Consider the following 14,213-nt stretch of genomic DNA (forward strand, 5'->3'; position numbering starts at 1 on the left):
TATCTGCTCCACTGTGGACCTCCACGGGCTGCAGCAGCACAGCCTGCCTCACCGTGGGCTGCAGGGGAACCTCTGCTCCAGCCCCTGGAGGACCCCCTGCCCCTTCTGCACTGACCTGGGTGTCTGCAGGGCTGTTGCTCTCAGTCTCACTCCTCTCTCCTGCTGGCACAGATGTGCCATTTTTATTTTTTTCCCCTCCTTAATATGCTATCCCAGAGGCACTACCGCTGTCGCTGATGGGCTCAGCCTTGGCCAGCAGCGGGTCACGTCTCGGAGCCAGCTGGCATTGGCTCTGTCGGACACAGGGGAGCTTCTGGCTACTACTCACAGCAGCCACCTCTGTAGCCCCCGGCTACCAAAACCTTCCTGTGTAACCCTACTACAGCTCTGTTTCACTTGATCATTTTTATGTATGGAGCAGTTCAATAGTATTTTCAAATACAGCTTTTCAGAATAGTTCAATTTTAATTGCTAAAACACAGAGGATAAATTTTGTTTAGAAACAACTCAATTTCATGAAGAGTAAAGCTTCGTCTGCTTGAATAGGAATAGTCAGTTGTTGGAGAATTCATACTACAGTAGGACCCACAAGCCATAAAATAAATAGGTAAACTTTTTGATAATAGGAATTCAGTAGGGAACAATCAATCAAAGTACAAAATAGAAAATGACCACCACAAGACCTGCCACAAACTGATTTATTACTTTTTGGCCAGTCCCATACAGCAAGAGCAAAGATCTTTCACTCACTATATTAAAACATTATTTCGCTTTATACAAATTGTAAACATCTTCAACAGGACAAACTGTTGGTACAGGCATTCCACGGCTCTGGCATCTTTTCTCTGGCAGTTAATTGAATGAAAACCCAATAAAACAAAGAACTTTTTTCATGGGGTATCTAAAAAAATGCAGCATATGCATTTAAAATCACATCGGTTCTAAGCAAAACACAGAAGAGTATTCCTGATTGCTATTTTTAGTGAAATTTATAGTGGTATTATGAATAGGAATATTTTTTCCATACTGCTGTAACCAATTTTTTGTTTAAAATTAGAAACATCATTTTATACATCAAGGTAGCAAACTAAATTGTACAGTAAAGCAGCTGCTATAAATACAGCTATATTTGCTATACTGTATCAGGTAAATAAGGACATAAAACCTCCCAATCCAGTTAATACTTGTTTTCCTGGCAGGAACCAGTCTAAACAAGTCACAATTCAAGTTCTGCTTCTCCAAAACCCCTTGCTATAATTGTCTGATTTTTTCCTCTCCCTCTCTCTCAAAGTGCTTTAAAGCAGACAATCTGATCCATAAAGTGAACACTTATCTCCTCCTCAAGTAAGAGCAGATTGTTCTTTCTAATTTATAAGACCCAGGAACATCAATCTGCTGGCTAACTTTACTGAAGGACTACAAGATACGCACTGTTACTAGCTTATAATCCTCAAATCAGAGCAAAGGTGTTTAAACTCGACATGAATCACTTTTTTCCGACTCATCAAAACTATAATACAGACAATGGTCATGTTATTGACTAAGGCTTAAAAAAAATAAATTAATTTAAAAATCACTTCTATTGTTAAAAAACAATTGCATTAGAACTTTGGTTTCAGTATACTTCTAATTTTGGAGTCACATTTACAGTGACTTAAAAGACAAAAATCTATGTTTCTAATGTAAAAAGTCAAGCCATATTAAAAAAGCCACACCTGTCAGGTCTCTGTGCATCATTAGAAGCAATGAATATTTCAGTTTAAAGGTGATCTGCAGAAAAATTAAGTTCCTGACAAAACCCAAGGTGGTTATTTTTACACTTGAATGCAACCAGTTGTTTTAAGCATTATAAAATACCACATCTTTGATCACAAAGTGCTTAGATCAGCTGATCCATAAATGATGTGTTGAGTTTCACTACCTGAAGTGAGGACATTGAAGGGCTTTTAGTTTGTAAGATTTCTGTATCATCAAAATGCACAAATGAAAGATCATGAAGGATGAACAGCACCATTAACTTGCATCAACGTTACGATATATAAACAACAACGTTCTTCCTACAAATTCAGTATAGAAAGAGCATCAAGATTCAGTTCCTGCTGTCAAATGGAAAAGAAAAAAAAAAAAAGTCCTCAAACCTTGCTAAAAATCTTAGATGAAAGTCTTTAAAAATAAAACACTGTGATTCCTTCAGCCGAGCAAGGTATCAAGATATTCTACTACGGGATTTGTCTCCAGCTCTTCTCTACCCAAATGAAGAAAGGGATCCCTCCTAGAGCATTAAAGCTAGATCCTGACAGAACTAAAGAAACACTGCAGAGGATATTCCATCAATCAAAATAAACAATCATTTTAAATACCTTAACTCTTCCGTGAGCATCAAAATCTGCCCAAAATGATGTAACAGGAACCTTCAAGTAACTAATTCTTCAGCAGAAATGCTGATTAACCAAAATATTTACTACTCTATCTTCACTGCAGCATGGGATGAAGGTCTATTGGGGGAAAAAAAAAAGTCTGACCAACATAGCCACCTTTTTAGAGAAGATCTTCTAAACATGCTTAATGCCAACAAGTTCAAAATACTGTTGTGTAGTTTTGATTTGATTTGGTTTTGTTTTAAATTAAGAGCTGTTTTGGATTTATAGTGAAAATCCTTTCAATTTAGTTTAAAAGTTAAAAATGAAAAAAAAGCATAACTTTCCAGTCTGTCTGGAAATTGTCTGGTGCCCAACACATCAAGACACAGCTATTATCCATGTGGATTTATGACTTTTGTATGCTAGCTGCCATTTTCCGTGGCAGCATCTGTTAGAAGTTTTACAGAATTGTAATGTTCTCCTAATCCATAGGCATGTCTCATATACCTAAAAAAAGAAAAAGTTACAGAATTAGTGTTCAGTTTAACTAAAAGTATGTGTCATGACAAACATTAACAGCACTGGAAGACAGCTTAAATTAGAACAGAAAATACATTGGGGTGCATTAGGAGGAGCATGGCCAGCAGGTCGAGGGAGGTGATCGTCCCCCTCTGCTCTGCCCTGGTGAGGCCCCATCTGGAGTGCTGTGTCCAGTGCTGGGCTCCCCAGTTCAAGAGAGACAGGGAACTGCTGGGGAGAGTCCAGTGCAGGGCTACAAAGACAACTGACTGGAGCATCTCCCTCATGCGAAAGGCTGAGACAACTGAGCCTGTTTAGCTTGGAGAAGAGAAGGCTGAGATGGGACCTTATCAATGCACACAAGTATCTTAGGGGTCGGTGTCAAGAGGCCGGGGCCGGGCTCTTTTCAGTGGTGCCCAGTGACAGGACAAGGGGCAACGGGCACAATCTGCAACTCAAGAAGTTCCACCTGAATGTGAGCAAGAACTTCTTTACCTTGGGCATGATAGAGCTCTGGCAGAGGCTGCCCAGAGAGGCTGTGGAGTCTCCTTCTCTGGAGACATTCAAAACTCACCTGGATGTGACTCTGTGCAACCTGCTCTAGGAGAACCTGCTTTAGCAGGGCGTTGGACTAGCTGATGTCCAGAGGCCCCTTCCACCCCTGACTGTTCTGTGATTCTCCGATTAAATAACAGAGTACTAATAACGACAGCTTTTAAATTCTGGTGACTTCCAGGCACAGACTGACATAAACTTGTAAGAGGAAAAAGTTTCCTGCTGCATCTTATATGAATTTCACTATTATTTTGTAATTATCTAACAGGTTAAATGATCTTGTAGCATTCTATAATGCAGTGACTGAATCACACTTCAGACTGACTGTCAGCATTTTAAGAACTCTAATTACAATATCTTTAAACTAAGTGTGTTAACCACAAACATAAATTCTGACCTGCAAGATCTTTATTCAAGAAATGCTTAAATGTCAGATAAACAACAGAAAATGAAAGAGCAGGTGAATCAAAAAAGAAAGAGGGAGAATCAAAGCTGAGCCCTCTGATATAGAAGTGCACTGATTTGAAGAAGGGATAAAATTACATACTTACACAAGTATTATTGGTTTGCCCGAATATTCTTCACCAACAATAATGGGAGGGGAATCCATCTGCACTACTTCAATAGGTGTTTGCAAAATGTGAGACAAAGCCCTTAGCTTTAAGGTATAAAAACAACACAATGATATCATTAAATCCAATGCAGGGGAAGAGAAGAAGACATGGCATTTAGTTTTAGCAGACATCAGTTCAGACATCACATTTCAAATACTGTCAGAAAATAAACTTTAATAAAATAATCAAAACTATTTAAATGTTTTAAACTTTAATTGAAAACAGGTTGTCTTAAATTAATCACTAATTTGGTGATACAACACAGGTAACATTGAGCTAGCTTCAGTAATTTGGTAACTACTTTTTCATAAAACAATAAATAAGACAAAGTAAATAAATACTTATTTTCTCAAACTCAAGTTCTGGTTTACATTATAAAAATCTAACATTGCTCTGCTCTAGTCAGCTTTGCTACCATCTTAGTCTGCATAATAAAATGCTTTCTCCTTAGAAAGTCTTCTTCCGCTCGTATTATCAGCCTTTCTAATGATATTTAAAACTACTGAATTCATTAACTTATGTGTCATCAAATACATCAGAACAGTGGTGCACCATCACAAAAGCTACCAATTCGGGAACACAATTTATAACCGTAGAGGAAAGTTCTTGATAAACTGTTTATGACTACATTCTCTTATGCCTTTAGGTGTTCTTTCTTAAGAAGCCCTTTTTTGAAGGCATATCCACCCACTTTGGAATTTCATAAATAAAAATTATCAGTGCAATACTTGCCTCCAGCTGACCACCCCATGCAGCTGTATTTGCTATATCATCACAGTACTTTTCAAATTCCTCTGTGGGAAAAGAAAAGACAATTTTTATTACTTATCTTATTTGAGAACAAGCAACTGAGGAAAAATATTGGTCGTACAATGAAGAACTAGAACCTGAAAAGTCCAAACACACCATACAAAAAAACATGTATGTCCACTGAAGAGAAGGAAAGCAACAGAAAAACACCAGAGGCCCCAGAAAAAACACCCCATGACTGTTTTAGAAGGAAAAATTAAGACAGCAGACAGGAATAAAAACAGGTATGGGAATAAAAAAAGTACAGGTTTAAAATATAAACTTTTTCTTTAGGGAACTGTTGACAAGAAGCATGAAATTGCAGTTTTCTTCCTGTTGGATATCAGAAAGTATTTTCTACAGTCTCAAAACAACAATGTGATAGCAAGTGGTATGCTTCGTTCTTAGTTAGGTGTCAGGTATGTTTTTAAAATCTTGTGACTGTAGGAAGTTCAATGGTTTGGTTTGGATTTTGTTTGGTTTTTTTTCTAATTTCCATATTAGCTAACTTGTTTTTAACCTCAGAAGTATTTATTCCCAATAGTTCCTTTTGTTCAGAGCTAAATAAGTCTTTTGGAGATCATGTTCTACAGAAACCAAGCTTTTCAAAATATAAATTGCAACCCTTCAGGCTTCTGAAACCCATAAATTGTTTTTGATAAAGAAAAAATGGATTTTCTGAAGACTGCTCAGAACTGTTTTTCATATGTTCCCCTTATAACAGACTTAAGAGACATAAGAAAACCACAGCTCCCTGCTGCTCTGCAGAACTTCATTCAGTCTTCTCTTGGGGCACATTTATCCTTTTGCAATTATCTCTGCCAACATGGGAAAGATACTTTCTACTTCATAAAAGCCCCCAGTCACCAAATGAAATCTACAGCAATAACTATTAAATGAATGTAGCAGTAGACTAAAAAAAATTATAGTGTTCCAGACATGCAGTAAGAAATGAGTAAACCATGTATTGCTCAAATAAGTACATAAATTCCATTTAACTGCATTTACTCAGCCACTCATTGCTCACACTGAATGCCTTTGTATTTTTTAGTTTAGTCTGCTTTTAAGGAAGAGCTCCAAAAGGCCTAGCATAAATAGTGAAAATAAAGGGTAGAATAAGAGAAAGTGTATGTGCAAGCTATTATAAATAATTTGCTTGAATTTCACACTCTAAGTTTTCCTATGTAAATTGAAAACACCAATATAAAAGTTGACAGAAAATCACCACTAACCTGGTAGAGAAACTGTTTACAGTACAACTTAAATCACATCCCAGAACATGATTACCAAGTTCTGATTTTTTTTTTTTTTTTTTTTTGGGGGGGGGGAAATAATGTTTGCTAGATTACTTAAAAAAAAATAAAATTACAGAGATTGAAGTGTACCAAGTTTCATAGCAGATCATAATTCTGTGTTCCACAGAACACAACCAAATCAAAGTTCAGGAACAAACTTCGTAATGAATTAGTCCCAACTGAGCTGTAACTGAGAACAAGATATCAGAGATAGTTGTAACATTTTTTAAAATCTCCTATACCACAAGTCTTACCTCTGCTATACATGTCTCCAGTACTAGGGTTTGTAAGAAATGGCAGGAAGTCATCAAAGTGACTTTGCATATACTTTGCTGTTTGGCTCCTCAGAGTTGCAACAGTCCAGGAATTCTGGTGATCCTTGAGCTGATCTTCAATAGCTCTGTACATGCAATGGCCATCTGAAGGGATCTGTTTGATTTCTAAGTGCCTTGCTGCCAATAGGGAGGCAAGTTTCTGACTTTCAAGATGTCTAGCACCCGTTAAATTTTCTATCTCAGCTTCAGCTATCCTTTCTTCTCTTTCTTTCTCCAAGGCAGCTTTTTTTTCCTTAGATTAAAAACACATTAAAATTACATCAAATGTTAAAATTTAGAAGATTCCTGTAGAGTTCTTGACTCAGCGCTTGCTTTCAACTCTTCAAATGTCTTCTCAGTACATTTGTATCTGAGAAATGTTCTCCCAAATCAGTACCACCAAATCTTAGAGACCTCCTAAATCCAAACTTTAGCAAATGGTAAGTGACCGATAGATCCTAACTGCCTCTTACGCTACACCCAAATGTATGTGACAGGAGAAATCTTAAATATATCAACATGCAAAATAACATTTTTTACAACACCCGTAAAATCACTGTTATAATAGTAATTTCTTCAGGATCACCTATTTCACCACATTGTCAAACAACTTAAGTATGGGAATTCTAATTCAACAACAGAAAATATTGCTCTTTCATAATAAGCATGAGATCTACCACTTACGCATATGATTGCATAATGGATCTCATGTCATGAAACTGAAACTCCCTAGGGCTAGGTACTATACATCATAAAAGACTGCTCCTAACATAAAGGACGGATAAGAATGCATACAGAGAATACTAGAGGGGATGTAATAATAAATAACATAAAAATTAGTTTAGTAGAATGCTTCTTAAGTTTACGCTTAAGTTAACAGGGGAATAAGAGTCAAAGTAAATGAGTAAATAAAAAAAGCAGCAGTACAGAGAATGATCTTTTTACTTTCACACTTAAAATTCACCACAGATCAAGACCAGACTGGCTTAGGCAACCACAATATAGGAAAACTACGCTACAGAGTTTCTAGTTTGCCTAGACAGGATGCGATGAATTAAGACCATCCTTTTATCATGTTTGTTACAAGGCAGCTCTGCAGCAGCGACCATGTAACAGTGGATGGATTCTGCAATAAAGCAGTGCTCCTCTGGCCCTGCATCAACATTCAGGCAGGTACAATGAGAACGTTAATCCATCAAAATTTAACATCTGAAGGTTAACAAGAGTTAATCCTAATGGCCTGGACACCAGGTAGTGTTTCTTAAAAATTCAAAAATTTACAAGAATTTCAGTATTCATGTTCTTTGGTTAAATGTGTAAAGTTCTACTACTTGCATATTTTCCATGTATTTTACAATTATTTTCATTCAATTACCTTACTTTTATTAATATTTTCAGGTAAATTCTTTTAAAATCATTTGCTTTACATCATTTGCTATTTCTGGCTCCCATCTCCTGACCTATTCTGATTCCCAGCTCATGGCTGAGGGTAAAAAAGTACAACTATTTATAAAATGCTTACATATCTCTAGGTAGCAGCTTTACAGATTGTCAAAGCACCCAGTAGGTACAGCATCAATACTGAATTAGCCAGGTAATGCCCCCTGCAAAATTGTTTAACTTTAGTTATTACAGTTCAGTTTAAGTGACTATAACTTCAATAAAATATTTATAAAATTTTTAAATGTAAAGTCATACCCGCCTCTTCTGTGCTTTTGATATTCGAGGATGCTGAACCTGTTGCTCTACTCCTTCAAGCTCTAAATTTGCAACACCATCAGCTATAGAATCTGTCTAAAAAGAAAAAAGTTAAATGTTCTTATTAGTATAAATTATAACAGAGATGTGCATCTCCTGAAACGATTTTAAATTGTGTTCCTAGGTAATTCCAGGGTATTTTTATGGTTTAACCACAAAGATCAGTGTATATCATAGAACCTATCAAAGCCAAGTGTGAAGAATTTCACATTCCAATCCACTGTCATGCGTTACTTTTTCTGTAGTGTCCACAGAGACAGTTACGAACCGTGTATCTCAAATTTAATCCCTATGTTCTCTTACAAGCTTCCATACTCAAGCATGAACACTGCTCACTGGCTGAAAGGGAAAGTTTTCCTCACTATACCAGTTGTTGACCAAGGTACCCAAACAGCCATTATCAAGTTCTGTGACAATTAAAGCAGGAGAAGGCTCTAAAGCATAACCAGCAGTTGGAAACGACAGGGAGTTGACACATCTCAAGAAAAGTGACAAAGCTAATGCCATTAACAGTATGAACTAGATGCCACCCTTGGAATCATGAGTGTGTTTCAATTTGAATAAAAAGTTTGCGAAGTGAAAGACACCAGACATCTCAAAACAAATTCCTCTCAGGCAAAGTTACATCCAGGGCAAGCATTTTACCTTGAAAGATCCTCCACTGTAACGTTTCAACTCTTTTAGCAACATAAAACAAACTCTTAAAACTAATCTAAGATACAAGCAAACTGGAGCACTACGTTTAAGGCTTACACACTATCTGCTTAAGCATCTGATTAAAAACTTATTACAGAAGATTGTTACAGGGTTGTAACTCTCACAACTGAAAACTTTTTCCACAAGGATTCTCAGCAGATGCTTCTCAGACAAGTCTATTTCCCTAAAAGCCATTCAGAAATGTTTTCACTCATTTTCAAACAAAAATACATTCACTTAACTCTTTGTTTAGCTACTTACGGGAAAACACATAGTCCAGAAAACATCAGGCAGACAGGTTTTTGTTTGTTTCTTTACAAGATTTAAACAGCCAAAAGTCATAGACTGTCAGGAGATGTATGAGCATGGAGCATTAGCATCATTCACAGCTAACTGTACTGCACCAATTTAGCCACAAGCTCTATTCCCATTTAGATTAGGGAAAATATATGAACAGGCCTGGTCACACAAAGAGTCATTAAGTGACAATATAACAGGAACTTAAAAAAAGATTAAGACAACTGAGCTATTAACATAGCCTTAAGAGCTAAACAAAAAAAAGCTGGACAACAAAAAAATCCATGTTGTTAAATGCCCCTTCTAGCAATGCTCACCCACTGCAACAGCTGAATCTTTCCAAAGATTAAAAAAGTTACTAATACTGTAAAGAAAATGAGAAATACTTTGAAGTGTTACTTCATTACAATTTTTAAAAATTAAAGAAGCCCTAACACAAATTGTATCTGTACAACTTCAGCTAAAGTTAAGGCACTTACCTTATTCTGCTCAGGTGATACTTCCTTTAGCTGCTTTAATTCCCCCTTATGCTTCTGTTCAAGTTCTGCCTCTAGTTTGGCAACTTCATCAGCCAGCTGTTTTCGTCTCTTTTTATCATTCTTGGGAACAGCATTTTTCATGCCTTGAATTTTTGCTGTTAGAGAAGCAGTGTAATAAAACATGACCTCTAAATACAGATACTCCACAGTCATCGCAGAAAAAAGAACTGGAAGTCATGCAGAGAAAAAAAATTACAAGTATCAACATATCCGTACATTTTAACGGTTTAACGGAGACTGGCTGTTATAGTCATCACATTTTAAAGCACCTATATTTTTCTTAAAAGATACAAATGTTATATGTGAAGAAAAGAAAAACTTGTGCCAGGTCACTATTATAAATACTTAAGAACTTCATTGATGCAGCAGACCTCAACCTTCAAGAAGATTGATTAAGCATTGAGATCTCAAATCCTGTCACAGGAAAGATGTGTAAATTCTTAATCACACAAGCAGCAGATTAAAAGTAAAAACAGAGGTTACCCGTCCTTAAAATAAAGTTTCTAAAAGTAAAATGTGTATTCAAGAAGAAAAAAAACCCACCGCCACCTTGCTTGAATTCTGTAAGTATTTTTAAGGCTGTAAGTCAAGGCTCCGTTTCTCAAATCATAGAATAGTTTGGTTAGAAGAGGTCTGGAGGTCGTCCAGTTCAACCTCCTGCTCAAAGCATGGCTGAATTCAAAGCCACACCATGTTACTACGTTAATTCAGATTGACTTGGAGTTTAGTCCGATGACTGTGCAAAGTCTCCATGGATGGACATTCTGTAACCTTTCCAGGCAGTTTTTTTCCAATCTTTAACCATTCTTGTTATGAAAATATTTTCCCTTTTTCCTCCCATGAGGGTATTTCTTGTTACCACTTTCAGCAGTTGTCTCTAGTCCATTCTCAACACTCTACTTTGAAGAATCTGGCTCCATCCATTATGCAGCAGAAACTACAACCAGATCCCTCACACTCTCCTCTTCTCCAGACTGAAGAAGCACAGCTTCCATAGCCTGTGCTCTTACATGACCCCTCCCTGTTAGCTCTCATCACTTCTGTATTCACTGTTTTAGAGTTACAGCACCAATTATTTAACACCCTGCTTGCTATTCATCACCTGTACATTTTCTTGTCCTTTACCCTTGACTGACACAATTGAGCTGAAGATGATGGCAATAATGAAACTATTCAAGAGATGGCAGCAAGAATGCTCATAATGAAAATTTTCTGTTAAGCATTCAATATCACAGATGAAGCAGCTGAGTTTAACAGACAGAAAAGCAGTTTTATTGATAAAAATCAACATAATGGGGGAGAAGGAAATCTAGGACTTAAGAGGCACACACAAATCCACCATGAGAGTATATGGACACAAGGATCATCAGTTGGAGGAGATGCTGGATTTTCAGAGGCTGGGATTAACCTTATGAACAAACTATTTTGCTATCTGTCAAACAGTTAATTATCGCACTTACCAGGAATATATTTTTTCAAGTAGGAAAACATGCGCCTATAGGTCACCTGCCTCTCCTAACTGAGAAGACTGGGTTTCTGTCTTCTGTGTACCCCTCCCACCTTTAGGTAGCAGGGCACTAAAATTGGATACCTCCCTATCACCTTCTCTAGGCGGAAAACCCCTCTGTTCCTCAGCCTCTCTCAATCAACCGGCCATGTGCTCCAGCCACCTAACCACAATGCTTGATCCTATCTCTCTTCTAAATTTCAACCAAATTTGAGGGAGGAAAAGGCATCTCAGAATAGTAAGTTCCTATAGACTGAATGGCACCATGCAGCCCAATCATGTCTTCCCTTCTTTAACCTTCTAACAGATAAAAGGCTGCAGATGGGCCTATTTCATTACATACCAAAAGAGCCGAACAAGGAAAAGGCTGTATATGAGCAACAAGAAAGGCTTAACAAAAAGGTTATTATCAACCATAAAACTCAATTCAACAGAATCCAGCTAACAAAATTAGTCAATTATATTCATCTACGTTGACAGGGTGGTAAAATGTGGCTTGTGAACAGTTCACACGGAGTACTGTAAGACCACACGGGTCTCCTACAGATACATTACTGCGGCTGGGCTGCATACGGAAGCTCATTCCAGATCAGTTGCACTGGGAATGAAGGTAGCTGCCTGGGCGGCAAGGTCCCTCACGCAGGCTTTTCAACCTAATACGCCTCACAAAAACACACCTTCTGTAACTTAAAAGCAATGCAGCAAAGCGTTAACATCACATTAACAGTCCAGCGTTCCGTTACGGCTCTCCGCCAGGGAAGCCCGCAGCCCGCCTGCAGGACAAGACCCCCTCCCATCCGCACAGCACGGCCTGGGCACCTCCGCCCCGGTTCCGGTACCGACGCCCCCTTCCTCCGCATGGACTCCCCTCCCTCCAAGTCCGGCGGTGCCGAGCGCGCACATACACACACACACACCCGCTGCCGAGCGCGGCTGCCCGCCTCGCCCCCACAGAGCGGCCCGCAGGAGAAGGCCGAGAGCCGGGCCCGCCCCGCTCCCCCCTCGGCGGGGCGGCCTGAGGGAGCCGCTCTCCCCCCGCCCGAGCCCCCTCCGCCGGGCCGCGGCGCCCCTCACCCTGCAGCTCCCGCTTCTCCTTGCGCTGCCGCTTCACCAGCTGCTGCAGCGGCCCGCCGGCCGCCGCCTCCTCCTCCGCCCCCCAGCCCTCCATGGGCGCCCGGAGGCCCGCGGCGGCGGCGCGCGTGACCCCCAACCCCGGCGCGAGGCGGGAGCTCGCCGCGCTTCCGGCAGCACCGGCCCCCGGCCCCGCCCCCCGCCCGCGGTCCCTCGGCGCCGCCTCGGGCGGGAGCGGGGCAGGAGCGGAGTGGGGCGGGCGGCCCGGGGCGGCGCTCCCCTGCCCGTGCGGGTTGCTCCGTGCGCTGCCCGCCGCCTTGCCGGACCGGCTGGTCGCCGTGTCGCCGCCGCCCCGCTCTGCCAGGGCCGCGCCGTACGCCCGGCTGGCGGGAATAGGCGGCCTCTACCGCCGCGCCTGAGCCCGCGCGTTACGGGCCGCGAGCTCGGAACGCAGCGGGAGCGGGGAGCGTTCCTGCCGTCCCCGGGCTGTGGGAGCGGCGGGGGCGGACAGGCCGGTGTTACGGGGAAGGCGAGCCCCGTCCTTACCGCGGGCCTCTGGCGCAGCTGCGGGGCTGCTTGCCCCTACCTCCTGCCCAACAGATAGGGCATGGCTGTGTCTGTATGCATACTCCGTATGGGCAGGTCTTCACTAAGAAAAAAAGGTAGTTTACCTCAACTTGAGGTGAATCCTGTTGAGGAAAGCTAGAGGTGAGAAAGGAGTTGGTTGAGGGTTTTGTGTGATTGATCACGTTAAGGAAAAGAAATTAACCCCTTCGCTTTTGTGCAAAATACACAGTGCCCTGTGTGTGCACATTTTTTATATGAAGCTACTTAGCACTAAAAAACCCAGGAAGATTCCCAGTTTTTCAAGTTGTGATGTCTGTGATTTGCGTCTCCTCACCACTGTCAGACTACATCTTGGAGGGTAACATTTTTATTACAATAAATTCCAGATTTCCTGATGGGAGTCAAATCCCCACCTCAAAGTGGGAACTACAATTCTTGTTGAGTCCTAGTGTGGTGTGAGATGCTTTTCTATTCAATGCAGTCACCAACGTTATTTTGTGGAACATTGAGTTCATCAGGCAAAATATAATTTATAAACTTTAGTATGTTAATTGGATTTAAAATTACTCAAATTGAGAAAAAAATTGGCAATGGAAACAGTAAGTTTGCGCTTAACTGTTACAGCATTGCTATTCTTTTACATTTTTATCAACAGACCCTCTACAAGAATATCTCCCTGGAGATACTTATAAGATGTGTAGATGTGGCACTTGGGGACGTGGTTTAGTGATGGACTTGGCAGTGCTGGGTTAATGGTTGGACTCGATGATCTCAAGGTTCTTTTCCAACCTAAATGATCCTACGATTCTATGAACCACACTGTCAAATGCAAAGAAAGGAAACAGATTGAAAGCAGAATTGTAAGATGATGGATCAAACTCTCTTGCTGTATAGGATCACCCAATTTTTACAATTCTGTTGAAACATAAATAATTTTTCCAATTTGTATATTGATAACCTGGAAATGTATTTTCCCCTTACCTCCACCTGCTTTTTTCAGCCTGTTAGAATAAAACACATCATAGGTGGCGGCGGGGGAGGGGGACGGGACGGGACTGGATGGGGACTGGGGGGGGGGGGGGATGGGATACACACACACATGACAACAGGAAGTCTCAGTCAGAAAGAATGAAAGGGAGGTGGTTGGCTTTTAGCTAGGAAAATAGGTTAGCACTGGAACTTACTAGGGTGGCCCTATAAATATTTCTGCATGCTACCAGCAAATCCAGAATAAGGACAACTCCAGGTTAATTTGCCTTGACTAATGTATATATGTGCTCTGTAGCAGTTTGTCAATGACATTTATTTGTTCGCACAGGTATGTATATATCA

The 14,213-nt window shown here is 40.3% G+C and overlaps 1 protein-coding gene across 1 annotated transcript; it reads right to left on the reverse strand.

The window, feature by feature from the left end:
• Window positions 1-684: 684 nt before the first annotated feature.
• OTUD6B (OTU deubiquitinase 6B) lies at window positions 685-12,483 on the reverse strand. The gene is made up of 7 exons (XM_056332444.1): window positions 12,318-12,483; window positions 9,677-9,831; window positions 8,145-8,240; window positions 6,387-6,699; window positions 4,781-4,842; window positions 3,986-4,092; window positions 685-2,867 (listed from the first exon to the last, which is right to left on the reverse strand). The coding sequence occupies exons 1-7, from the start codon at window positions 12,409-12,411 to the stop codon at window positions 2,783-2,785; spliced, it is 912 nt and encodes a 303-aa protein (XP_056188419.1). The 5' UTR covers window positions 12,412-12,483; the 3' UTR covers window positions 685-2,782.
• Between the last annotated feature and the right edge of the window lie 1,730 nt (window positions 12,484-14,213).

Source organism: Falco biarmicus, chromosome 3 (assembly GCF_023638135.1).
Source record: "Falco biarmicus isolate bFalBia1 chromosome 3, bFalBia1.pri, whole genome shotgun sequence".
NCBI lineage: Eukaryota > Metazoa > Chordata > Aves > Falconiformes > Falconidae > Falco > Falco biarmicus.

What these genes read in the sequence shown, in the direction of transcription:
- OTUD6B (XM_056332444.1), bottom strand. Translation starts at nt 12,411, where the DNA reads ATGGAGGGCTGGGGGGCGGAGGAGGAGGCGGCGGCCGGCGGGCCGCTG. An exon ending in TATCACCTGAGCAGAATAAG is followed by an intron (nt 8,241 to 9,676) that starts GTAAGTGCCTTA and finishes TTTTCTTTTTAG; the next exon opens with ACAGATTCTATAGCTGATGG. An exon ending in TGGAGACATGTATAGCAGAG is followed by an intron (nt 4,843 to 6,386) that starts GTAAGACTTGTG and finishes CTTTTCCCACAG; the next exon opens with AGGAATTTGAAAAGTACTGT.